At 38.3% G+C, this 27,702-nt stretch overlaps 1 protein-coding gene across 5 annotated transcripts in view; it reads left to right on the top strand.

Annotated features, from left to right (window-relative positions):
- LOC142087617 (transmembrane 9 superfamily member 2-like) overlaps positions 1-24,599 on the top strand; it is a 35,207-nt gene extending 10,608 nt beyond the window's left edge. Inside the window, exons 8-19 of one of the 5 annotated variants that reach the window (XR_012675529.1) lie at positions 1,117-1,196; positions 2,133-2,241; positions 6,673-6,805; positions 8,313-8,432; positions 8,609-8,666; positions 11,187-11,346; positions 11,949-12,100; positions 13,608-13,719; positions 14,134-14,305; positions 20,758-20,789; positions 21,395-21,518; positions 21,898-24,599. Coding sequence is in view for 3 of the 5 variants with exons in the window: in XM_075162008.1 (XP_075018109.1) it covers positions 1,117-1,196; positions 2,133-2,241; positions 6,673-6,805; positions 8,313-8,432; positions 8,609-8,666; positions 11,187-11,346; positions 11,949-12,100; positions 13,608-13,719; positions 14,134-14,305; positions 20,758-20,789; positions 21,395-21,430 (1,164 nt within the window). In the remaining 2 variants the exon portion in view is untranslated. Of the gene's footprint in view, positions 1-1,116; positions 1,197-2,132; positions 2,242-6,672; positions 6,806-8,312; positions 8,433-8,608; positions 8,667-11,186; positions 11,347-11,948; positions 12,101-13,607; positions 13,720-14,133; positions 14,306-19,691; positions 20,730-20,757; positions 21,366-21,394 lie in introns of those variants that run through there. The other 4 variants (XR_012675530.1, XM_075162008.1, XM_075162007.1 and 1 more) reach the window with 4 other exon arrangements.
- Positions 24,600-27,702: the final 3,103 nt, after the last annotated feature.

The following is a 27,702-nucleotide window of genomic DNA, read 5'->3' as shown; positions in this document are numbered from 1 at the left end:
TAAATGGGCAAGGTATTTAGCTCTGTGTATGTGAAAAGTATACACGATCATTTGTGTTAATGTTTAATACACAAGTGTACAAAGATGTAAGCATGTGAGCAGTTTGGTACCCAAGTAACAAACTTTAGAACCACACTTCTGAAACTCTGTCCTGACTAGCTGTGAACTACTGATCAACTACTGATTGAGCTGATAAAGAGCAACTTAGGGCAATTTCAGCCACCTTGTTGTGTTGGTGCAGTTCTTCATTGTTACATGTTCTTGATCCAGAACATGAGTTAGAACTTAAAAATTCTAGGCTGGAGACATAGTCTAAATTCTCAGAATTAACTGTACAAGCTTACCACCTGGTGAATAAATGAAGAAGTTCTGCTGAAATTCATGCCAGTCAGGAGATAGAATTTGGTAGCCGGACAGCAGACATATATCCCATGAGACAAGCTGTAGAGGACAAGGCTTGGGGGTCAGAAAGAATCATCACTTGTACAGCTCTCACGTGAAGCGTTTAGAGGAGGAAATAGAAGAGAATAGAAGCGTCTTTTGAATGTGAAAGTTGCTGAATGATTTCGTCTTAAATTCTTCACAGGGTTATCTGGAAATGAAAGTTGTCTGCTAGGAATCAGGGTGGAAAGTAGTCTATATCAGACACCATTATGGCAGGGAGTGAGGAAACCTGTGCTAAATACATTAAAGATGATGAAAGAGAAAAATTCCAGCGAAAACTAGAAACATACTCGTAGAGTATGTTTAACAAAGTTGAAGTTTCAAGAGCAGTATCTTGGGAGTATCTTGTAGTGATGGCGTGATTGTTTTTCAGTGTGCATTTGGGAGCTGCAGGCAGCTGCATACTGAATCATGGAAAGACGAGGCTTAGTGAAGCCTCAGTTGAAGGTAGAAGATGTGGATAGGAGATTTCAATAAACAAGATATTCTTTGAGAGGTTCAAGAGATAAAAAGAATTAATGCAAGAAGGAGGTCTAACATCCAGGGTTGATACCAAGCTTAGATATTAATGCTGAATGGAAGGTTTGTGGAGATTTGATGTGCTTATTCCTTCTCAGAGACTGCAACAAACTTGTACTTGTTTCTATTAATTGGTACTTAATTTCTTTATAGGAAAAGAATAATATTAAGTGGGCTTCCAGATGGGACTACATTTTGGAGTCCATGCCACATACAAACATCCAGTGGTTTAGGTAAGATTTGCATTTATTCAGTGAATAACCTTGCATGGGAGTATGAAGATTTCTTATTTATGCTTCTAGGGATATGTAACTTCTGCTGTGGTAGAACAAAGTCTGTTAGTTTTCAGGCAAGAAAACTTTCTTGTTTTCATATGTGAAGTAACTTTTATCAGTCCTCCATCTCTTGGGAGCAACTGTAGTATTGCATTTCACCAAAGGAATGCACCATTAGTGTCCAAAAGGAAAGCAGCCTCCATCGTTTTACTTTATCATCTCCATTCTGTAGAACTTTTGAGACGCTGCTGCTCTGCAATGTTCTTGTTGTTACTGTCTGGCTTTCTCCAACTGCCAAGTGAGAGGTACATATGTGTACTGCATGTTTTGTACTCAGCAGCTGCTTACAGTAAAAAGAAGGGCTTTTTTTTTTTACGAGTAAAAGATGTATATGAAAAGCTCTTACTTACTTCCCTCTGTACCACGCAAATGATACCAAGTAAGTATATAATTTATGTTGAAATGTTAATGTTTTGCAATATGAAAGTGTTTGAAAAGGCTAATCTGATTAAATCATTGGTTGATAGATATAAAATCTACTTGACAAAGTCTGCCTTAAGAGCTGTAGCTGTAGCTGTTTCACTAGGGAAATTACTTCTGAGCTATGTAAGGAGGAAAATAAAGAAAAGCAATAGGTAACTGTCTTGAGAATTAACAATATGTCAAAATACTATTCTTCTCACTTCTGTCTCCTAAGAAATCATAAAGGTACACAACTTAAAACAGTTTATCTTCTCTGGGTGGGAAAATACTAAAAGGTCTGAATGACTTAAGTAAACTCTGACTAGCTAAGGCTATTCCTCAGACTTGAGCTGTACATGTGGTATGAATTGGAGTGCATGTCCTGAAACCTGAATAAGTGGATTGAAAGTTTGACTTTTTCTTTATCTACAGTATAATGAATTCCCTCGTAATTGTTCTCTTCTTATCTGGCATGGTGGCTATGATCATTCTGAGGACACTTCATAAAGATATTGCAAGATACAACCAGATTGACTCTTCTGTGAGTAAGATTTACAGCTTTTACATGAGCATGTTTTTCTGGCGATAGTGATGTCTATCAATTAGTTTTGAATACAATCTAAAGAGATGTATAACTACCAAGAATTTGAAACATGCTAATATATCTGGGGGTTAAAATTACTTTATTGCAATTTCATCTTTTCTAACAGCATGAATAGATGGGCAGATGTGACAGTCTTACTTGCCTAGCATCATTTGATGAACTTGTAATATGCAAGGACAGACTTCAGGTTTTAAAAGTATGTTAAGTGATTCACAGAAACTTTTTGGTAGTGAACAAACCTGTATTTGAAATGTAAGTCCCTTTGTTCCAAGATCTCAACCAAGGAAAGCCTCTTTTTTTAATAAATACTTTCACAGTATTCCAACAGCCACAAGGCGCAGTGCAGACATTGAAAAGTGTTCTGGCATTGGTTCACTATCAAGATGTGGCAATTTCTCCTGAGTCCTATGGTTGCATTATGGAGTCAGTCAGGACATGTAGCTGGTGGTATGACATTGACCTAAGCAGCCAGCGTGTTATTTATGGAATCTCCATCCTTGGAGATACTCAAAAGCTATCTGGACATGGTTCTGGGTAACCTGTTTTAGGTGGTCCTGCTTGAGCGGGGGGGTTGGACAAGATGACCTCCAGAGGTCCCTTCCAGCATCAACCATTGAGTGATTCTGTGACTCTGGCAACCTAGGATTTTATGTAAGATTCTTTGTCAGTGCAGCCCTGTTTTAAGTCATGCTAAGTCATGTGGCCTTAGCAAAGGATCTGCGCTGTATCTGTTGCAGAGATATTTGTAGCACAGAAGCAAAGACTTGCTACCCACTTTGGCATATTTTCTGTCTAAAAATGCGTTTTATAGTCTGAACAACCAAACTTGTAAGGAGAACAGTTATTTTTATTGATGACTGTTTTTTTCCCCTCTTCAGGAGATTAGGCTTAAAACTGCTGCAGCCAGGTATTGTCCCCATTGTGATGAAGCTGCATTAGGAAGCTCAGTTGCTGTAATTTTTCCAATTTCAAGGTGGTATTTCTTTATTGTAGTTTAGCTACGAGTATAGCTTGTCAAGAAAGCAAGTGTGCTAGCATGTGACTCCTGAAGTTTGGAAAGTGTGTGGTCTAAAATTGATGAGAATTATGATGCTATGCAACTTTATAAAGCAATGTATTTTTTTTTTAAAAAAGTGATTATTGCAAAAAAGATCAAAAATTAAACCAATGGCTAATAATACAGTGAAATTAGTGTGAGGATCAGAAGTTGTCCTGCTAAATGTTATGGGAGAGATTCTGATTAACATAGACTAATACAAATTGATGTTGCCTTTTGTCTGTGGCTGAAGTGTGGTGGAATCATGTACTTTGTCTTCAGTTAGGAGATTGTGATATTGCAGTTCATGTGCAACACAACTTCTGGTTTCTACCTGTGTTAGAACTACTTGGTGTGTGTGTAAATCATTTTTTTTTTTTTTTTAAATACAATTCTGTTGATCACTGTGTCAAACTGAGCCTGATTTGTCTGACTTAACGTAGTGACTGAAGCTTGTTGCCATCCAACTGAACCTGTTGCGAGTTCCTTTGAAATATGTACTCCTTAAAATGGGAAAGGGGCAGGTCCCTATAGTAGCTTGCTGCCTTGGTGGAAAAGAATATAACTTGACTGTGAGTTAGAGACTTGACCAGTTGACTGTGAGTGAAAGGCTGCGTAAAAATTACTCTTTCTCATTGGTAAAAGTGGTATCTGCAAGCCAAAGATGAGAAATAACGTCAGATACGAAAATGGTTTGAATTTTCGCCGTTGTTTTGCTGTCTATGTAGATAAAGAAATACTTTAAAATGCACAAAAATGTTTCATATTGAAACCAAAACATCTGAAAGTACTTTTATTCTTCTTTGTGTTTTTGATATTTAATATCTTTTGTTAATGCAAATCCAGACAGTAATTAAAGTGGAAGAATTTTTTCACATCCTTTAACTGATCGTTTTTGTGAAGCTCCTGTTTGATCTCTCAATTAAATTATGTTCAATATCTTATACTGTGTTGTCTTTATTAGTTGGTCATTCTTAATGTGATAAAGAGCAAAACTTGTAGACGCTTGATTAGTTTTTATGGGTAACAGCAGGGATAGGTGTGACTTTCAAAAAACCACACTTTTTTTATTTTCTTGCCAGTTGTAAGAGACTTAAAGAGCTGTTGCAGTTCAAGAAGCTGATTTAAAAAGGTGTGAAATAATTGTGCAAAAGAGGACCTGAGCTGAGGAAGCTGAGATGAAGAAAATTAGTATCTCACACTTAGGGAATGCTGGTGATTCTACTTGAAAAGAGATAGATGCATAAGCCAGTGATTGTGGTATTAGCAGAACGTTAAATGCGCATACTAATACCAACTGGCTTTTAGTGTGATGTAGATTTAATGAGACATACATTAATGAAGTGTTTAGAAATCATTAGATTACTTTTTGGGTCTTATGACTAAGAAAAGATTCCTGAACTGAAGAGAATTCGTGTCAATATCTTTTCAACAATGAGAGGTAAAACTCTTGTCTTTTTAAATCTCTTTGATTGTGACTATTTGCGTGTAGGAGACTTAAATCTTTTGTTAGAATATTTTGAGAACTAGGCTAAAGTAATGGATAAGGTGAGGATTACTGCACTTTTTAAAAACGTGCAGTAATTTTTAGCACATTGGCCAAGATTCAAAAGTATCTTTTTAGATTTTTGTCAATTTTTTTTTTTTGTAACTATGAAGTGCAGCTTCCTACTTGGATTAGTTGTACAAGTCTTATCCTCATCTTTGAACAGTAAAGGTTAGCAATATAAAATACTGCTGAAATCTTTGAACAAAAGTCTGGAAAATACTGAATCATAGCTAATTGGCCTCTAATGGAAGAGTTTTATTAAAACCTGAGCTTTGAGACGAACACTTTGGCCTATAGGCCCATGCAAGATAAATCAGGGGTCTCAATCGGCCAAGCTTGGTTTCTCTTTATTTTTCTTAAACCAAGATATTTACCATGCAGCTATATGTTTTAAAGTTTGTATTAAAACCAGAGAGTGTCGTCTGAGTGCATTTGCCAGGTTAGGTGTTGATAAGAAATCTAATACCAGCCATTCCAAATTTGTGCAACATTTTCCTTGTTCTGTCAGTAATTAAAGTACTAAGCATTTGTTTCTGCTTAGTGTTCACCATTTTGAAAACGGATAAAGATTTGCTTCAGATGGTAACCTTTTAAATTCTTTAATTCCTTACTTACAACTTCCTGGGAAAAGTCTTTCTTCTGTCTTACCTCAACAACTTTCTCATCATCATCACAATTAGTTCAAGTTCAGACTTACAGGATAGTGTGGTCTTTATACTGCTTTAACCAAACAAACCTTTCTTTACTAGAAGAGCACTGATGTGTTGGAATTACATCTAGATACCTGGTATCGTTTTCTTGCAGGCATAGTTTTTTGTTTGCTTGTTTTTTTTAATCGAAGTGTTATCTTGTGTTTAATAGTTTTCAGGTTTTGTATTAGTATATCAGACTTCTGAGAGTAATTTCTAGCCCACAAACGCCAAGTGGAGGTATCAGTACGGGGAAGGCAAAGATAATCTTCCAGGAAAAAAAAAAAAATTACGTAATCTGTCGCAAGTTAAGATGCTCTATGTCATTTGCCAGTTTGGTCTGTATTCTTCTTACCCTATATTTGTGTGCTGTAATTCTAGTGGTATGCAGTCCCGTGAACTAAACTCAATACTCCTAGGTTGAACGAAACCTCTAGCTTTTAACTTTGTGAGGAAGAGAGTGGTCTTCTTGAAGGGTTGGTTATTTGAGGTCATGTGCATTTGGGTTTTTTTGTGAGGGGAGGTGTTTGTTTTGAGTGACTTTACTGAAGTTTTATTCTTCAGCAGTGGTTCCTTAGAGCCACTGGACTGAGGATCCCCCCCACCGCGTGCGATCCATGTGTTCACCTCTGGCAGTGGGACAAAGAGTGGTGGTACTTGCCCCTAGTGATTCTAGGGCACAGACTTTTTTCTGGAATACAGAAGAATATTGTCATTGAGACTGATGTGTTATGTAATGGAAACAAAAAAAGATAAATGCTTGAACTAGATTGAAATGCTATAATCTAAGTTGAATTAAATGGAATGCTTTTGTTTTAGTTTTAAATTTAGAATGATGTTATATGGTTTGACTAATTACATTTTGTTTTTTCTTACTTAAGAGATGAGGATTTTCTTGATAAATCCTGCCTTTTTCTTTCACTGAACCATTAGGGGGTTATAAAATCAATGAGTGATGAATTACATGCAATTAGTCTGTCTTTGGATCTAAACTGGAAGTTAATCAAACTTTAAGTATGTATTTTGCATCTTGTTTGTGTTAATTCACTACTGTGTTATATATCTTTGGTAAAGACATTGTTGATTTTATATAGGAAGATGCCCAAGAGGAATTTGGCTGGAAGCTGGTTCATGGAGATGTGTTTAGACCTCCAAGGAAGGGAATGTTACTGTCTGTCTTTTTGGGCCAGGGAACCCAAATTTTCATTATGACATTTATTACTTTATGTAAGTAACTTTATTAAGGTGATGTGTTTGTAGTGTAATAGTGTAAGAAAGATGCAATATTATTAAACAAATGATAGAAGCCTGCTTTTGGAAATGAAGTCCTTTCTTTACTAAAGTAAAATATTAACTGTTTCATAACAATAATCTAGATAGCTTCAGTAATGCTGCTGTTCAAAACGTTGTGGTATCTGGGCTAATTCAGATTCTTCATGATTGCAGAAATGAAGCTTCCTTCATTTCTGAAGTTAGAAGTTTCTTTTTAAAAAACAAAAACAGTTTGTCATGGTGTAAATGATCCAAGGATCCAGTAATGCAAGTTCAAAGACATGTAATGAAAGCTTTAATGTTCTTGGAACACTTTCTATCTAATACGTTTGACACAGCAGCCTGCAGCCATGCAGAAATAAGAGCAAGAATGCATGCCCATGTAATAATCCTGACACAACATTGAGATAATGTGAGAGCCTACCGTAAATAGCTATATATACATGTGATGGTGTAACCTGTCACAAGTTGGTGTTTTATTATATGTTATCTATAAAGTATATGACTATTCCTTTCCTTACTGTACAGTAGAATTGGGAAGTATACTGATATTTATTACAAAAGAAGAATTTTTCAAATTCTGCTCTCCAGGTTTTATTCAGATTTTTTGGTCTTTGATAGAGGAGCTGCTTTTTTTCTATTCATTTCGTGATACTGCAAGATTGATGGAATTTTCTTGATGGGCTTGTCTTCACTGACAAACTCCTTTTCTGAAATATCTCTGGGCTGGCCTCTGCAATTAGTTCAGACACAGGCAACCTTCTTTTAATAGAGAGGCTTATTTTCAACATAGCGAATTCTTGAGTAAAGTGTTGTCCGTCATGGTGGCTGAGAGCCTTTTGTGGAATTTCAAGCAAGTCACTCTAAACCTCTTAAGATCTTCTATCTTCACACTTATGTCTACCTTAAAAAAAACAAAAGCAGAAAAAACCCAAAACCAAAAAACCCACTAAAACGTAACACCCCCCCTCAACAACTCCCCCCCTCCCCCCGCCTCTCCCCCCCCACAAAACCAAACCCTGAGCTCTGTCAAAAGTTTTTGGCTTCTCCAGACCTACTCTTCTCAAATGTCCTTTATGCCACATATTAAACTTCTCTTGTTACTTAGCATGCATATGTATTGACGATGGATGTTTACAGAAGGACTCTAGGATTTTGGAAGCAGACTTTTTCAATCTGAAATTTGGTTCAGGTTCATGGTTCATCTCTATGTGCCATTTTATTTTTCAGTCTTTCGGCTACAAGACTTTTCTGTTTAAAAGATGAGGTGGAAATAATACTTTATTTTGAATGAAAAAATGACATTGGGGTATGGTCATGTGATGGGCATATATGAGAGCTTATGCACATAGCCTTCATTTAAATATCTGGTAGTGGAAAGGGATAGACCTGTACAGTGGCACGTGTTACAGGGGAGTTTTGACATGTGTCCGCAAATGACTAAATCTTTCTGTCTCTTTAGTCCTAGCTTGCCTTGGTTTTCTTTCTCCTGCCAACCGTGGTGCTTTGATGACCTGTGCAGTTGTATTGTGGGTCTTACTGGGAACTCCAGCTGGTTACGTGTCTGCCAGAATGTACAAGAGTAAGTACGTGCATTTGTTTAATGTGACACAGCAGGTTAAAATCAGAATTGCTTGGCTTAATATAAACCTCAGACTGGAGCTGGTGTCTCAGACAACAAATCTGCTTCTTGCTACCGTACTGCAAAACGGTTGGAAAAAGTTCTGAACTTGAAATTGTTTTTACTTTTTCCCTCAGCGTTTAGAGGCGAGAAGTGGAAGACAAACGTTTTGCTTACAGCTCTGCTTTGCCCTGGGTTAGTATTGTTTCCCCTCATTCTTTCCTTTATTCTTAAGTATAAATGAATCTGAGGTGAGGAGGAGGGGGGGGGAAGTAAGTTATGATGCTTGTTTGTGTGATTATTTTCTTTATTGTTCTCCAAGTTGCTGTTCCTTTTGTATATTGCCTATCTGTGAATAAAAAGAAAAGTGAATTCTGAGGAGCTGGAGCCTAGTACTCTAGAACACAGCTTCTTAGCATCTTGTTTTGTAATCCGCTGTGGGGGTAGGAGGACTCTCTTGCAAGCTGATGTCACAGCCTTTGAGAATCACTGCACCAGAACATTAGGCATAGTGATGGGGTAATTGCAGCTTGGTACCACAGCACTCGGTATGTTCCAGGTATGGTCACTTTGTTAGGAAGCACGTGGCTTTGTGGTAACTTCAGAGTGTCTGTAGGGCATGTCTGTAAATAGGGAGAGAGAGTGCTTTAGGCAGAACCTCTGTTACCTTAGTTATAGCATCAGTGTTGTCTTGTAACCATGTTACTGAAAAGGACACAGGAAATATAATGTAGATTTTTTTTTTTTAAATTAAATAGCTATATACTGCTATACTAAGCAGTAGATGTTTACTATGTTTCTGGGTGAGAATGATGCAGAGATTCTCTTAAATGGGTTATAATCTTTTATATAAATGTAGGTAGCGTCCAGTTTCAGATATGGCTGTAGCGTATATCATATTATGGCCAATACTGTCGTGCTTGGGAAGGGTGATAGCTCTCCTACCTTTCGTTTTCTCATAGCTCTCAAGACTATTGAGAATTAGGTCAGTGAAGAAAGATAACAGAAACTAATTTCTTCTGCAGGTCTTCTGTATTTCTTGGTTGCAACTTTGGGTACATGAAGCTACCCTTTGACAAATGTCCTTGGCAAAAGTTGAGGAAAAGGTTATAAATAATTTCTTAAGGTATCTCTCCCCCAAAAAAGCCCAGAATGAATAAAACATGACTTGGTTTTGAGTATAGTAGAATTTCATCAAATGAAATGTAATGCATTCGATAACAACCGAGTGTAATATTTCTATGAGGAAATCTTATTTCTAAACAAAATGTGCTTCAGTCTCCCTGCTGTCATTTAGATATTATCTTGAGAGAGAAGAAAATATTTATCGGTGGAAGAAATATTGTGCTGATCACTTAAACTCCCAAATAAATTAAGTTTCACAGAGGAAGTAAAATGATTGGGGATGGTAGAATAGGAACAGATGTCTTGATTATGCTGTGCTAGTTCAGTGAATTTGCATAATATCATAAACAGCCTAAGGCCGTTATAGTCTCAGTAGACTGATGGGAGTTCATATTTGCAGTATTTTTTTCTAACTTTGGAGGGGGTAAGTGGCATCTGTGTTACGAGATGGGCAGATGATAAAGATTAGCAAGACTTCTAAAATGAATTTTATTTTTATTTTTTGTTCAACAAATTCTTACACCAGGGGTGGCTTGGGTGTGCTTATTTAACAAGTCTATTCCCCCAAACAGTTTTGGCAAGTGTAAAGCCTCTCCTAGGAAAAAACGAGCTTGCCTATTGCTCTAATCTTCCCTCCTTCCTTTTTAAATTAAATACAGTGGAGGATGCATGTTCACTTCAGGGCAGTTTAAATTCTGCCTCAGGAATGCTTTTTTTTTCAACAAAGCCCAGATAATGGTGCACTTTGCAGAGGCCCTTCCTAAGGCTGAATTTTCTGTGATACATCTCTGAATCCATGAATAATGGAAATTCAAGCAGGCTTTTATATGGGGTTCCCTTGCAGTATGTTTTGCTTTGCTTTCAGAATGGGATGGGTTTGAAAACTTCATCGTATGTCTTGGAGTTGTTTTCTAGTGTTTTCCCAGGATGTTTAGAAAATGAGGCAGATGCACTTAACTGAGGAGGGAAGAACAGGTCTGGGTGCAATCTTTATTTAAATTCTCAAAAGGTGTGGGCTACTTAACTGTGTGGCTGCATGAGATGTTAATACAAAGATTCTTGTTGTAGGGAAGAGCCCTCTTTAATCCACCCTTCTGCTAGCATGTTGCTGTGACACACGCTGCAGCAGGGTCAATGTTTGTGGTGAGAGTGGTGTGTTCCTAAATATGAGGTTTTGCTATCACTGTGTTTTTTCAGAGGGACTTTACTGGTTAGAACGGACCTAAATAAAGGAATTAAATGACTGGCAATAATAGGAAAGGTGATTCAGATAGGAGGGGGATTTATTAATTTTATCTTTTAGCATTCTTTGTATAGTTTTTTACACTTGAATCATTCTGTTACTTTTTGGTTTTATGTGCAGAGTCTTATAGTGGCTTTACCATAGATACTTGTATTATAGGCATTGGGTGTTGCAAGCATTTTTACATTAACTGCACTATTGCTGAAAGTAACTAGGACTGTTAGGGAATGAAAGACTGCAAGAAGCTACATTTTTCTGATGCAGACTTAACTGGTTTATGTTTTTTAATATTAACTGATATTTATTCTTTACGTAATATTTTAATAGCTTTTCTGATCTTTTTTCAGGATTGTCTTTGCTGATTTCTTCATTATGAATCTCATTCTATGGGTGAAAGGATCCTCAGCTGCCATCCCTTTTGGCACTTTGGTTGCTATCCTAGCTATGTGGTTTGGAATTTCAGTCCCGCTAACCTTTGTTGGTGCATATTTTGGCTTCAAAGAGAAGGTAGTGCGCTTTGAATACGGTTTTGAAATATACCTGTCTTCTGCAGTTGAGCCATTGAATGCCTAAGCATACAAGAACTGGTTGGATTGAAACATCTATGGCCCTATGATTGTAAAGTGATGTTTCACTTTGTCATTATTTTGAAACTGCGTATATGCTTGTAATGTCACACTAAGCTATTTTTCTGTCCATTCATTAGAATCGTATTTTAATAGTGCTCTTTGAGGTCTTCCTTGCCTTTTGTACTTCAGTAATACCTCAGCAGTTTCATTTTTGAAGTAGTACTTCAGAAGTACTTCAGTTCATACTTCACTAGTTTGAGGTAATTTTCTTAGAAAACTAAGAAAACGTTTTTTTTATTAAGGACTGAACAGATTTTTCCTTTTGTTCTGACTTGCTTAGTGACCAGTAGTTGGAATGTAAAGCGTATGTGTTTTTTCCTAATGATGAATATAAAGTTTGTAGTTTTCTTGGTTTGGTAACTTGTGATGGCTTATGTATGAAAATAAAGTTAAGTTATGTTTATCAAATCTTTAGATGCTAATATTAGGGAAAAGCAATCTTATTTATGATGTAACAATTTATCTTAATTTCTTTCGAAGCCTATTGAACATCCAGTTCGTACAAACCAGATTCCTCGCCAAATTCCAGAACAGTCCTTTTTCACAAAGCCGTTGCCTGGTATCATAATGGGTGGTATCTTGCCCTTTGGCTGTATTTTTATTCAACTTTTTTTCATTCTGAATAGCATTTGGTGAGTATCACTTTTTTTTTATTCTAGTTATGATGGTTTGATAATAAACACACAGTTGAGTTTGGACATCCCAAACTAATGAATATGAGGAATAAACCAATTCTTAAAATTTTTTATCTTCTTGCAGACTTTTGTAGAATTTCCAGAATCTGCATATTTATTCCTGTGCTTAGAAATTATAAAACTAATTGTTCTTACTGACAACTGCAAAGCATGAAATTTCAGTCCTCTTTCCTTGTTTTATCTTTCTGGCTCTGAACAGCACAAACATGGTTTCATGCTGTTGTGGTTAGGTGGAGCTTAATCTGTTGTGTAACTATATTATGATTTATGAAACTAATATGATCTAGCAGTTTCAGGTGTTAAATCAGAATCAGATCAAGAGTTTGGGATTCCATGTTCTGCAAAACAAAGACTCCACCCCCTGTGAAACATCCACACCACTCCTAAATCTTGTCAAAACCTAGTCAAGCAGGTGCATGGAAAATCAAACCAGTGCAATCTTTCATAACTTTCACAATGTAAATATGAAATGTTTAATATATTGTTCTTCAATGGAAAATATTAACCTGAAGGTGCCAAGTTTTTAAGGTGTCTTCTGTTTATGTTGAGATTTCGTACAGAACAGTTTTCTAAATCAGTTCTTAAATGCAAATATATTAGATATGTTAGCCTTTCACATTAGTCCTCAACAAAAGTAGAAACCGTGTAATATAGCTTTGCTGGGAAATGTAATCAGCTGACAAATAGGTACACTCTGGGCTTTAGGAGTTGAAATTACTGAATTCCCAACTTGTTTCTCATTTATTTGTCCTACGGAAGGGAAGCATGGAGGGAATGTGCAACTTCCACTCCCTCTGTCAAATCTTACTCTGCAGTAATTGTCACCGTCACTCAATAAAATTGATTTGGTTACTTTCCTTATCTGAAAGACACCAGATTAAAAGTAAACAAGTATATTTCCCTTGAATTTATTTTTTTGAGTGTTTTGGTATTTGGTTAGCCCTTGGTTTAGAGTCAGACTTGGTCTGGGCATAGACTGTAAGTGGAGGAGCATCTGGTTGGATGTAGTGAGGAGATGCAGGGACATTTGGAAAACTTAGCTGCAGTAGTAGGAAGGAAGAGGGTATTGTAACTGGGGAAGAGTACAGGTGATGCAAATGTTCGCGGAAGCTAAAGGAGACCTGAAGTGATAAACAATTCTGGAAACTGCCCGTAACTGTTCTCTGTAAAAGCTGATTGAAGCTCATTTCAAGGGAAGTATTATTGAGGACTTTGAGCATTGCTCTGTGAAGGAGTGGTTTTATTTACAGAGTACATTCAGATAGAGGAAAAAAAACTGTTTGTGAATCAGCCAATAGTGGTATAGACAAAGTTACCCCAGTGGTGTGGATTTTTTTTTTTCTTCTTTTATTAGCTTAGCATTTGGCCAGGTAACATTGTAAATTAACTGGGAGAACTTCAACCAAAAATTGGATTCTTTGTTTTTATTTATTTTTTATTTTAGGTCTCATCAGATGTACTACATGTTTGGTTTCCTGTTCCTTGTTTTTATAATTCTTCTAATTACGTGTTCGGAGGCTACAGTTTTGCTGTGCTACTTCCATCTGTGTGCAGAGGTAAAAAGCACAATTTTGATGTAAATACCACTTGTAGCTGGAAGATGTTAGAAATAGAGTTGAGGTATTCACATATACTGTGATGTGCTGGACACTGTGAATGGATTGTATTGTCAGCCCTTGCCGTGCCTATCTTAGACACTCTTCTGAAATGTGCCTTTTGCTTCAAAATCCACCGTTGGCAGCAGATAAGCAAAAATAAACAGCCTTGATCTTAGAATAATTTCATGTTCATAGTAGAAGCAATACAACTGACTTTGAGAAAGAAAAAAGTAGCTATGTGCTATGTTGGAATTTTTCTCTTTTTGAAGAATTAAATGTATTTCATAAGACAATGTTATTTTTTAACCAGCTTATTTATATTCTGTTTTCTACATTGATGTCTCTTACTGAATGGTGTATTGTTTCTTTCAGGATTATCATTGGTGGTGGCGATCATTCCTGACAAGCAGCTTTACAGCAGTTTATCTCTTTATCTATGCAGTTCATTACTTCTTCTCTAAACTTCAGATAACAGGAACTGCTAGCACCATTTTGTACTTCGGTTACACAATGATCATGGTCTTGATTTTTTTCCTTTTCACAGGTAAGTACATTGTTCAAACTAAAATGAATGCAGGGGTTTCCGTTTTTGAAATGAGAAACATTAAGTGAAATTTAGACTATACGAAACATTAAATACAATTTATGACTCTTTAGGCAGTGTTACTTTTATGGTTTGTGACACCACACATCACAGTAAGATATTCTTTAAGGGTTTTTTTTCTAACTTGAAATTACATATATTTATAGTATAACTAATTTTCCTTTATTGCATATTATATTAGCAGTGAGTTCAAACCATTATATTTTCAAAGTGCCGTTCTTGTTCACTTTGATATCGGGGTGTTTAACTTGATTCTGGATATTATAATTGGTTCTAGAAGCTCTATAGTTAGAGATATTGCACTCTACATGTGGAGAATAAAAGATGTTTTCAGCTTTCACTATTAGCAAGTGAAACAGGCTGGTGCTGGGAAAAAAGTGAATGTTGACAATAGAGAGTTCTAGTACTGTTAGAGGTGGTCTTACCTGCACATTAAGCACCACTTCTTAATGGCAGGAATGTACCTTGACTGGAGGAACCTATTTGAAATACGGTTCTCCATTTTTAGTAGTCCAGCTTTTCTGATGTTACTCTGTTACACTTAGTCTGCAGACTAAGTGTCTTCTACAGAAATACTCTAATGTTCATAATCCCTTGGCTCAAACTATAGTTTTGAGGTTGATTTGTTGTGAAATCTTACCATGTGTTAGATGAAATTAGAAGCTCTTTGAAGGGTACTGGCCCTTAAAAATAGCCAGGAGCATTTTATATTGGTGTTCATCATACTGCTGCTGTTGTGTATGTAGTTTTAACACATGAAGTCAGACCTTTTATGTATCAGACTGCTTAGCATCATGAAATACTGCAGTGGTAGAACTAGAGAAAATGCTAGTTCATATATATTGTGTTGTTCATAAAACCAACCTTTACATTCATTCCTAAGATATGTAATGGAGGATCTCTCTGTGGATGGCATGATGGTTTGGACTGTTACTTCTTAACATCTTCTGCCTGACTATTGCAACCTGCTGTAATTACTTTGTGTTGGCTTTATGAAATGCATCACTTAACTCCTTTGATGCAGTTAAAGAGTGGCTAAAACAAGTAATGAAAGTAAGTCTTAGCATCGGACTTCAAGTTTGTCAGTTCAGTAGTGAGAAGGACCTCCTTCATCTTTATTACCTCTAGTACTAGTTGATATGAGGCAAAAAAAGCACCATTCATAATAAAACACTGAAGAAAATTACTGTATGTGTTTGAACAAAGCAATTACTCTGCAGAAATTATATTTAATAACATTAACTGGCACTTATTGCTAGATTTTTATTGTTGTTTGTTATTTAGACCTGCGTCTCTTCAAAAGAAGGTAAACTAAAGTTTTAAGAAGTAGTGGGGGAAAAAAAAGAGGAGGATTTAGTTCTTCTATTTTTTAATTATTAGAAGGCAAACATAGAGGTTGGCATATTGCCAGTTAAACCCCTTCTTAAATCCTGGCGAAACAGACAAGCTCCAGATGTCCTCTATAATATGTATCTATATATATATTTTAAAAAGACCCAAACTATAGTCTAAAATGTTTTAATTACTTTTAAACTAAAGCAATATGTTAATATGTGTCTGGGTTTTAGCATAGGTTAGTTGCTATTCTGCCAATTTCAATTTCACTTACGAGATGCAAATTGGTAGAATTAAAAATATCCCTTTCATATATAAAATGATAATTGAAATTGTCATGGCAGCTGCTGAAATGGTATTAAAAGCTTCAGATATGCTGATCCTGGAGTTCTTGATGTGGAGGCCAGTGAGACCCCAAAAATACAATAATAAACTGTGCTGCTGTTACTTTTGCGGTGTCTTTTTTTTTTTTTAAATAGAACCACAATAGTGATGGCTATGCTGCATTCATAGTTCGTGAGGAAAGCTGCTACATGGTCCCTTTTCTTTTTTTTTTTTTTTTTTTTTTACATTTTATAGAATAGCTAGTCACTAGAAAGGTAATGGGTATAATAGGTATATTGTGAGTGTGTAATAAATCCTTGCCAATGTAAAATGCTGTGATAAACTTCTTTCCCATATTTAGTTTGATGATTGATTTTTGGGCTGAAGTGTAAGCTATTCTAGATAGATGACTCAAGCAGAAGACATCTAACTTTGCTTTGTTTTGTAAAATATTCCTTAAAAGCACTTGCTTTGGAAAACAAGGGTTCAGTCCTTCACAAGTTTATGGAGGTGAGGGAGTTTGCTAACTTTACACACTGTTTGCATTGATAGCGTTCTTCCTGTATGTATGTTCCCAAAATGAGACCTTGATCTGTTCCACTTAAGTTAGCACTAGGTATTTTGGTTTTCTCTATTCTTGCCTATTAGGTCTCAGCAACTGTGACAGAAATATAAAGGGCAGCGTTAATACCTCCTATGTGGCTGTGTGTTGTGTTACTGTGGACATTACAAAAGAGATCATAATGAATAAATAAATAGGAACTGAATGCTTGGATGGCAACAACGACAATAATATAATCTGACTGGTGAAATCTAACAATTAATGTGCACACCCAAACAAGACAATTTTATTTTAATGTACAAAGTGCGGCTAATCTTTCAAGAAATAATAAGTGTGGTTGAATGGGGATAGCTACATGATTACATGCATTTTATGCTAGGAGACGAAAAAATGCTTGAACGTAGTCAAAGCATGTTGCTTTACAGTGACCTCTATTTTTGAACATCATTTTCACTTGTGAGTTAATGCCATTTTCAAAATTGAGTTTTGATCTTCTGGGTAGATTGTGTTTAGAATCCGAGATTCTGAAGCACCCACCACTGTGCGGTGATTGAAACCAGTATGATACAGAGAGCTTTTAAGGTACATAAGAAGTATCAGCCAAGTGCGGAGCGCTTTTCTATTTGCTTTCTTACAATCTGTTCGTGCTTTGAATTCTTTTTTCTTCATTAAACAATAAAGCTAGAAGAAATGAATAGAGCAGAACAGTCTGCTTAATGTATTTTGGCGTTATTCTGTGCAATAATCCTTGTTTTTAATTTTGAATTTAAACTAGTTTACTAATAACTTTCCCTTACCCAGCTAAAATTTGGAACAAGTGGCGAACTTGTGAAATGAGCTAAAATGTAGAAAACATATTTTAGCTAGAATTTTCAAACAAGCCAAACTAGTTCAGAGTTGTTCTTCTCCCCCAATTATTATTCATTTGCAGATCCCTTTCTGATTGGGAAATTTATTCCTATATAGAAAATGGGAAGCTTTTTGACTCAATTACCTTTTGTGGACCTCTTAGCGGTTCATGGAATCACAAACATCCCCAAGTCTGAGGTGGAAAAAACACTGAATTTCAGTGGAACCAGGCACTGTACTGCTTACGTTCTTCAAAAAAAGTTTTTTGCTGCAGTACCATAAGCAATCCTGTAGGTAAAGTAGCTGTACAACTTAAAGCAGCTTATAAATAATGTTTCCTTAACTTACATTCATTTCTTCCTGTTAATACTGATTTTGTGATATCAACACAACTCTGTGCTGACCTGAGCTTTTGGAAGTTCCTAGTCTGAGCGTTTGGCCCATGTTACTTTAAAAAAAAAAAAAAGCGCACTAAAAACGCCTAGTTGATTTGCTGTGATTAATTCTCACTTCTAAAATCTGCGGTTGGATTCTTGAGGTAGATTTTCAACCTAGTTGTGATTCTGCCAGCACCTTTAAACCATTTTGGTCTTTGAGCGTCAAGTATACTGTTCAGGAGAGGTACTTTTGGGGTCCTTAGTTTGATACTCTTTTTGAAGTTTCTGATCCATAGAGCTATCCACATCTGGAATTTGTAGGATACATTTGTTCATGGGAGGGAAGAAGAAATTACAATACTGGTAAGCCCTAATTATCGATGTGGAGGTAACAACAGAAGGAAACTCTGCTGACCAGGGAAGGTACTGACTGCATAAGGCTGTATTTTGGTGATGAGTCTAGCCTTTCTCTCCTGAGCTTGTAAGTTCATGGTTCAAATCTGGTGTCTGACAAACATTACCACTTATTGCTTGTGTTAGGAAACGTAGTCTTACTCTAGTTCCACTACATTGCCAAAATTTCTGATAAAGTTTAAAAAAGGAGCAGGGGGTACTTGGTCTTTGATTTGCTAAACAGACTTTTTTTAGGAGGGAAGTTGAAAATCAATGTTACTGAAACCTGTGAAAATCTGTTTATAGATGAAATGCTTGTTCACAGTATGAAGTCTTCAGATACTGCTATGAATGAGGCCATGTTTTATAGAAAACTGGTGTATCAGAAAGATTCAGAGTGACAAGGATTGGAGGAAAATACTGTGGATTTAGAGTGTGTTCCCATATTAAGTTATGGCATGCTCAGAAAACTGTGTGGAAAATCTCATTCTTTTAGTTTTTGTTTTTGTTATGATATTACAATTTTGTTCTAGAACAGCAGATAGATTTTTAAGATACCTCATCTGTTAAACATTTGGAAGAAACATTGCTTTCAAAGCCATAAAAGGCTCAAAGTGGGCTATATTATAGAAACAACTAGAAAGCAGATGCTGAGAACCATTATTAGGAAAAAACCATGCGAGTAAGGCTTAGAGTAACAATGCTGGTATCGGAGTATTGGACACAGTAGGAAGGAGTGAGAATTGACCATAAACTGCAAAGACTTAGCGATATCGAGCCTACAAAGGAATTAAATTCCTTCTGTGGTTGGTGTCTGATCTCCTATCAACAGCAGTAAATCTGCTGTCTCCTACTGTTTCAGAGGATGATAACTGCAAACTTGGAGGGAAAGGGTAATCTGTAGCATATAATAGCAGGCTGTCAAAAAGCCTTTAACTGCAAATATACATGGTAGCACAAAGCATACAAGAATTGGCATATAGATAATAAGCATCCAAAGACAGGTTCCTCACTTATCAAATGCATAGATGTGGTCTGAAAGACAGAAATGTACTGAATGTAGAAAAGAGAAGTGCTTAATAAAGAACCTCCTAATTAGTAAACCAGTCACAATGAAATAGTGAAAAAAGTGGGAGCTGATGTTAAACATGGGCTGTACAAACAGAAGGGGATGAATGTAAAACTGGTGGAGCTGAGTGTATGATCTTGCAGCTGCCTATACTGTAGCTGGTAAGGGCTGTCACAGGGCTGGCACGTAGCTGTGTCTTTGAGAGCGAATTCAGCTGAAACTGAGACCTTCCCTTTTCTTCGCTGGTAAGGGTTAACATCTGTGCGGCAGTTTACCTCTAGGTAAAAGCATGAGGAACAATGCATCGCTTCCCTTAGAGGTTTAAGACTTAATTAATTGTATGGTACTCAATGTCTCCTTGCATACTAACTTCTTAAAGTAATTTAAAAATAAATGTGATGGACAATGTCTTTGCAGTTGCCCCATAATAGTGCAAATTGCAGACTTGTTCTTCAGCTTAAAAATAGAAAATTGGTATAGAGTAATCTCATTCGGTGTCATCTCCTCTCTCCATCATCTTACTCTGCACTGTGCTAACTCGAGCCACAGGAGTTGACATGTGGCCCAAAGTCCCTCCAGAAGGTAGTTGTGGGTTTTTTTCTTCTACTGTTGGGTTGGATGACTAAAAAACTGGATTGGTAAGAAATCAAGGAAGGCTATACCAAACCAGACCACAGGTCTGCTACCCAAGCACCTTAGCAGCAGGGAGTATGAGAACAGGGCAAGTGTGTACTGGTACTTTCTCCCAGCCTCCCATCAGCTGTGGTTCAAGGGCTTTTTTAGCACTTGAAATGGTGTCTCTGTAATTAATAGCCTTTGGATTTCTTTGTTCATGAATTTGTTCAGTTGCCCAAATTAGTGTATGTTTTTATTATCTATAGTGACCTGTGACAAGAAAATCCGCAGCTTGAATACATGTTACACAAAATTATGTGTTTTGGTTTGTGTCACTGCTAATTTAATTTGATGCTTGCTCCCAACTGCTACAGCACTCAGAGCATTGCTTTAGCAAAAGGAAGTAACAGGATATGCAGCGTAAGAAGTTCCCTGTTCTCGAGTGTAAATAGAGCACGATGAACAGAAAACCCAGCCAGATGATTTTTCCCAAGGCCTTGTTTTGTGTCATAATTCATAGGTGGCTGTGAACTATTGTAGGCCTAAAAAACACAGGTAGGTGTTGACTTTGTGTGTGTGTAAAAGTCAGTTTCTTAAATGGCACTGTGTGCCTGCTAGTGATGAGAGTAGCTTCACCTTCAGTGGTTTAAATGTACATCAAGCAGCCTGGTCCTAAAAGTCATCTTTGAGCTAAATCAGTAACTTAGCATAGGGGTGAATGTGTGTTGTTAATTTTAACAAGTGCTGTTATTCTGGATAGTTAGCTGGATTACAATGTTATATTCTGTCCTGCTGGGAAGTACTTGTTACGTTTTTCTCTCAGAGCAAACTGGAAGATAAACTAACCATTTTCACTTTCTCATTTTAGGGACTATTGGATTTTTTGCCTGCTTCTGGTTTGTAAGTAAGATTTACAGTGTAGTGAAAGTGGACTGAAAAGCTTCAAAGTGTCTTTTGAACATAGCTCCCTTGCTGTTTGATAATTTTTACCATGTATTGAAAAACATCCTGTGTAATTATTCTAATTTGTAAAAGCTGAAGAGCAGACTACAGTATAAAATACAGATTTTTATGGAAGGAAATGGCACCACTGGAAAAATGTTTACATCATTGAATATGTTTAATTCTAATAATTCTAAAAATTATATCCAAAATTTGATTTAGGACAAATAAAAATTCTGTGAACTAGTTTATTTGAAAAATGAGTGCATTATACAGTCCTCCAGCTGAAATTCCTTGTGATTTTTTTTTTTGTTACCTGTTTTGGTTATCATTTATATACCATGAAAGCATAGGGCTGTCAAGTAAATCTATGTAAAATGTGAATTTTTTTAACTTAACTATGATTGTACATATTATCCTGCACCTTCTTTACAACTAGATATCTTCTTACAAATGTACATGCATTTAGTGTAATGTAGACTTTATTAAAAATATCGACACTGGTTTTTGTTCAAATAAAACTGCACAACTCTAGCTGACTTGTTTCCTTTCTTGTTAATTAGGTCTTCACTACTTGGACAGAGATCACATTAGTTTGACCAGTTGATAGCTCTCGAGTTTTATATTGTTTATAAGCAGTGTGGCTGTGACTTTGGCTGCAAATTGTCTATGCAAGCAGAAGGACTGGTAGGTCACTTCAGTCCATGGCTGGGGGATGGACAGGGCCTTGTGAAGCTGCTGCTCCCACTACCTGTGCCTCAGCTGTGCGCTTACTCTAACTTTCCTCAAAATATTTTTTTCTGGGCAAACCATTACTTTCTATCAAAGAGTGAAAACCTTTTCCTTAGCCCTATGAAACACAAATCTCATTGTTCTTCTTTCTGTGAAGACTTTGTGCAGCTTTTTGGGAAGTTAGCTGTGAATCGAGTGGGCTTGGGAATGGGTGATTCTGGAAGGTGAAGCCTTTCTTCCTGCTCTGCAGCACTTGTGCTTAAATGCTGGATTACGTGAGATGAATATCTTAATAGCCCCTTCAGTTACAAGATTGCAAGCATTCTTCTCTCAGGCATGTCCAGGTTTTAAAGAGGCTCCCCAAAATCTTGAATTGCACTTGAAGCTGAGCAGAGAGTCACTGCAGTACGTAATTCAAGTGCCCATGTTACTGACCCCGTTGGAGATGAATAAGGGGATATTCACTCAGATTAATGGGTGAAATACTCAAAGCTTATTAACTGGCATATGGAAACATTCTTCATGGAAGCTGCTTTTCAATGTCTAAGCCCACAATTTAACAAGACCCAAAATGACTCCATATCTTTTCGTAGTCATACGAATACCAGGTAATTGTAGTTGACGTTTAATATCCTTTTCAAAATGCAATCTTTGGTATGAGGATTTCAAGTCTCACCTCTACATGTAGTTCTTCCTCCTAGGTTACTTAAGTGTGGGACAGATCACCTGGGTAAGCTGGGATAAGTACCAGGCTACATCTTCTGAACGGTCCCTCTGGCAAAAAAATGAGGCTTTAGACAACTTAATAAAAAGAGCCAAGCATTAGTGTTCCAGGAGCTGGCTACAATAAAGATTGTTTCAAGTGAGGTTCAGGTATGCTCTTGATGGCAGCTTGGCCTCCCAAATGTTTTCCCCTCCAACCACCAAAATCTCTATTTCCTTTCTGTTTCCTTCCAGAGGTGGGAAACTACAGAGTTGCCATTAGAGAAATCGGCTTACAGTTATCTGCTGGTTCAAGAGCACCATTCACTCTGTTAAACATTTCATGCTAATAGTGAAATTGGTGCTGCTCTGTTTAAAAAGGTCTTTCCTATTAAATCTTACATTTAAAGTTGGGGGGGCATATATTGGAGACTTAAAAAAAAAAAAAAAAGAAACACCACAAACCAAAAAATTGTTGCCTGACGCTGCTTTTGAATTTTACATGTTCAAAGGGAAATGAATTCATGAGAGAATTTGGAGCTACAATTGGCATAAAATCCCAGCAGGAAAATTTGCCAGATTAATAAATACACACTTCACAAGAGGCAAAGTAAAATGAATTGCAAAATTGTATTTATGGTGCTTTTACTGTGACTACTGGTGAGCTAAAAAGTAGAAACTGGGTTAAGCAAGTTTCTGAAGCTTGCTTGTAGTCTAGAGCCAAAGCCATAAAAGTAAAATCAGTCATTCTCATGCAGTTATCAGTGAAGAACTTTGGTTTTTGTAATAGGCCCCATTCATGCAAACCTGGCATAATTCATAATTCAACAGTCTTTGTGGTGGAGACAAAATGTTGCAGAGCAATAGAGTGTATCTAAAACAATCAGAAAAAGGCTTGAGTTTTGGTCTCATTTATTCAAAATAGATGGATGCTGTCATGGCAAAGGCAATTAGTTTGCTGTAATGGTCTGTCATGGGCTGTACGTTTGAGTAGAATTAAAGTGAATTTTAAGGATGCTCTTTATTTACATGCTACAGGGATGAGCTGGGGCAGGCAGTGTCCTGACTGACTAATATTGGAGTGCTAGCATGTTTAAAAATAGTTTGTCCATTGTTGTTTTCCCATCCATGGACACCCGTGAGATTTGCTGCTGCTGCTGCACTCCCCCTGCCTAGGAGACAACTACCCATCTCACCTCTTGAAGTCCTCTACATCTAAATGTTTTTGCTGGCCCCAGATCTGAGATTTGTGCTGTTTGCAGAGAATCTGGACATAAGCCCTCAGAATTTTGTGCCATCTTTTTTTTGACCAAGAAAAAGCTGCAAGCTGTCTTTTTGGCTTGGCACTTCTAGAGAAAGCCACCAGGCTATAAGTTAAATAGGAATTGTTATGAGCATATATCAATTTAAAGGTGGTGTAAGCCCTAGCCAGAAAATAGTAGACAAACTTCTTGGTTTTAATTTTATTGGGCACAGAATGGGCTGTAGTGATGTGGTTTTCCAGTGACTCTCAGTGCTCTTTGGGAGCTTTTAAACTATGGGTGAAGATCTTGTCCACTCTGTGTTGAATCAGCCATGGGTTTTGAAGATGAAATGGTCAGTATGGGGACATGGATATTTTAAGTACTTAAGATTACCAGTAACTGGTGTCTGATCTCTAACCCATTTTATACTAACTTACGAATAATAGCTGTCATGTGGAAATAACTGTTATTCGTCTATTCTCATTAGAACAATGGGCTTAGTAAAACATTCCCTATTCTGTTGCAGATACTCAAGCCTTCCTGCCCTCTTTAAAAAAGCAAAAATTTAGGCTGTTTAGCTTTTCTGAAGTGCGTGTATAGGCATCTACATTGCATTTTTGTGATGCTCCCAGTAAGACTCAGAGCAGACAAAGTAAAGCATCTCCCATGTAAGACTCTTCCTGTAATAACCACCCAAATCCAGCAGACTTTGTAGAATGTCATGTTTGTCGTATTTTAAGTAAAACTTGACAAGTTATAGCAGAACCTCAAAGGAAGGAGGGATTTCAGTGCTGATGTTTTACATTTCATTCTGCTTGCTTGAACAGTGTTGAACAGATACAGCCTCACCTTCACTCCTGAATGTAAGTGCCAGAACAAGGCCCTGCTGATGCACAGCGAGGGTGGGAGTCAAGTGCGGTGTGTTTATGGGATTTGTGCCCCTACCTATGTAAACCTCCTTGAGGACTATAAACAGCGCTGCTGCGGGGGAGCTGGGGAGACGTGGCGTATTCATGATTAGTTGCGATGGAAGGATGTTTGATGAACAGCAATAAACTTGTCTTCAGTGGCTTGCTTAATGTTCCTTATACCAGTTATGCTTTTGTATTTGATAATACGTTCCAAGTTCACGTTTAAAATTTGTCTCACAATGAAGAGACAATGAATGGCTGCTATGCCAATAGCTTGAATGTTTACAGAGATCTGTTGCAAAGGACTGGGGGGAGAGGAAATTTAAACTAAACTTTGCCAGCAGTTAAATGCTAGCGTAGATACGGGATCTCTTCTGGAACCTGTGGGTGAGATCTTTAACAGCAATCACCACGTGAAGATCCAGCTGTGAAAATCACCCATAAAAGAAGGAATATTAGGCATTTTGCATCATAAGAATTGGGGACAAGGGAAAGGGCTGCTGAAGTGGATGGAGAAAGGTTAGGTCATGCTGGTCAGAAACTGTAAGGAAAGGAAGGTTCTTAGACCTGTGATTTCCTGATGGAGATCTGTCCTCTATAGTGTTACACCAGATGTTCAAATGTCCAGTTCCATTCCCATGAGCTCTATCACCAAAGCTAATGGAAATAAAGTAGTAAAGTTCAGCACAGGTGTCACTTTCTCTGACCACTCTTATATTACTTTGCATTTTCACTTGCAAGCAGGAATGAAATCATTGCATTTCTGCAGAACCGCTACTGGTATTTCCGGGCTTAAGAATAGAGAGATGAAGCTGCTGTGCTCTTCACCTGCAACTATGACTTGTTTAATTCAACTAAACTTAGATCTGAGTCTTAAAAACCATGTCTGCTAAACTCATGTCATGGAGTGGGGTTATTTCAATATTCCTATTTTTATTAAATATGAACTGTGTGTGCTAACCATTTGTTATGTACTGTTTTCATACTGATAACGGGCATTAAATACCATGCACAAACCTGGTAACGTAAAATCTCCCGAGCTGCTACACAGAAGCAGCAGTTCCCCCAGCAGCGCCCGGAAAGGCGCTCAGGGCGGTACGGGTGGCTTTGGATTACATGGCCTTCATTTTCCCTTTCTCTTTCACGTCCAGGGACAACATTCTGCCCTGAGCAGAGCTCCTCCTGCCAGAGAAGTGTGAAAAAGAGGGTCTGACCCCGTTTCTCAGAGCTTTCTAGTGCACTCCTGCAGCGACGGAGACCAGGAGGGGGTCCCAGAGGGCACAGCCCTTGCAGCAAGCGCCCGAGGGCCCATGTGCACGAGAAGAGCTCAGACTGTTTCAGCCTCTTCATTAAGGCGAAAGTCATGACTTGACCGCAGTGCGATTCGCTTGTGGAGAGCGGATCTGTTATGGCAAAGAGCGGGTGGAAAAGGGCTTAACAACAGCCTAGGCTTTCCCCTAGGATAATAACCAGCGATGCAACTCTCCTGGAGACACGGTGGATCCTGCTTAGTACTGTGTCTTTACACCTGGGTGGGATGTCTTTGACTTTGCTGGGATAAAAGCAGGATGGGTGTCTTTCATGTTCTGTTGAGATGCTGCAAGCCTGTACCCAAAACTTCAGGTCAGGGTCACCATCTATTTTGGTACCCAAAGTAACTACAGTTGGGGAGTTCACAGTACGGTACTTTATCTTCCTAATCTAGGTGCCTCTTAGTTACAGGCTTCACACACTCATTAGCTTTGCTCATACAAACTGGGAAGCCCTCAGACTTTCTGTGAAGTTATTAGCGCCAGGATTTTTACAGATAACATTAGCGTCTGCAGAGTTTACCCAAGGTAATTTATGTTCTATTTGCAACTTGGGGAAAACTCTTAGATGTTTGACATCATAAAAAAGTAAAACCAGGAGATTTATTACAGGGGCAGAGAGAGCAGGGCCCGTGAGCTGGTTTATCATAAAAAGTTGGGTTAATCGGACGTGCACATGTGCCTCCCCTATTTTCTGGTTTTGTTTCCCTCCTGTGCTGCTCCTTGACAGGCTCTGCAGTAGATGAAAAGGCATGGGAGCTCTGGCAAAATCCTTTGGACTCTACAAGACGAGGATTATATTTGTACATCCACAGGATGTTTATCTCCCTCTTGAGCTACCATGAATAGAGAAGAGACGTATGCAACCGAGCTCTCAATGGGGCTGTAACTTCTCCCGGAGAAGGGCAATATAGGAAATCCCAGTAGCGCGGTTGGTGGGTGGATCAAGAGCCGATGTTCCCAGACTGCGCCGGAGCTACCGGTGCTATGTCAGCACCTCAGAAACGCTCATCCCAAAGGATGACGGCTGCAGGCAAAAAGAGATAAAGTAAAGATACATTTGGGGCACCGTGCCCGGACCCTGCGCTGCCGGTGCCGACGGGCAGGGCTGCAGCCAACGCAGCATCCTCGGCAGCCCGGCCAGCGGAGCGGGGCCGGGGAGGGCAGCCTGCAGCCGGTGTCCTGGCTGGCTTAGTGAGACACTCCCTCTGCCTGGAGAGCTTTTCCCACCGCTATCCTGAGACCACCACAGCTGCAACAGCCCTGCCTTTTTCCTTATGGGGGTCTCTGCAATACCGATGTGAGTAACATCTGGGCGTTTTGGGGTGGTTTGCAGGGAAATGCTGTTATCTTAGAGGTGACACGACATAGAGAAAGTGGTTTCCCCAAACTGGGCAGAAGCTGTGGCTGCATTTGGCTCGGCTCATCCAGCAGATGCTGCTCGTGCCTTTACATTCGCAGGTCCTTGCTTTGTAGGGCCTGGTCACGCGCTCAGGGTTAAACTTAATCCAGATTAAGAGACAATCCATCAGACTGGCAGGAGCCAATATGTAATTTCCCCTGTGAGTTAGTACCCATGGGGTACTTTTTCCAACAAATTTCCTACTCATGCCAGCACTGGGCATCTCAGGATGATCCCCATCCTGCCTGCTATAGCTACTTAGACCTTGGTCTTTCTTGGCCAGTCTTCCGTTTGCTGTGGACATGTGGGGTGCATCAAGTAGATGTTCTCTGATGCTCCTGGGCAGCAGCAGGAGAGACCCCCCGGGTTCCTCACTGGTGTTGGTCTGTGAGCAGAAAGAGAAGCATTGTTAGCATCAGGTGAGTCCTGTGTCATTCCAGCAGGGTGAAATGGCTGCATGTGGCCAGGCATCCCTCTGGGATGGGCGCGGATGGGGCGACATCAGGGAGCTCCCAGCCAGGCTGGGGGGAGCGGGGTCACACAGGTGGCTGTGAGTCTTCAGGCTCCGCA

The sequence above is a fragment of the Calonectris borealis genome, chromosome 13 (genome assembly GCF_964195595.1).
Source record: "Calonectris borealis chromosome 13, bCalBor7.hap1.2, whole genome shotgun sequence".
Lineage (NCBI taxonomy): Eukaryota > Metazoa > Chordata > Aves > Procellariiformes > Procellariidae > Calonectris > Calonectris borealis.
Note: the sequence above shows the minus strand (reverse complement) of the source record. Positions and strands in the feature narration are given on the sequence as shown.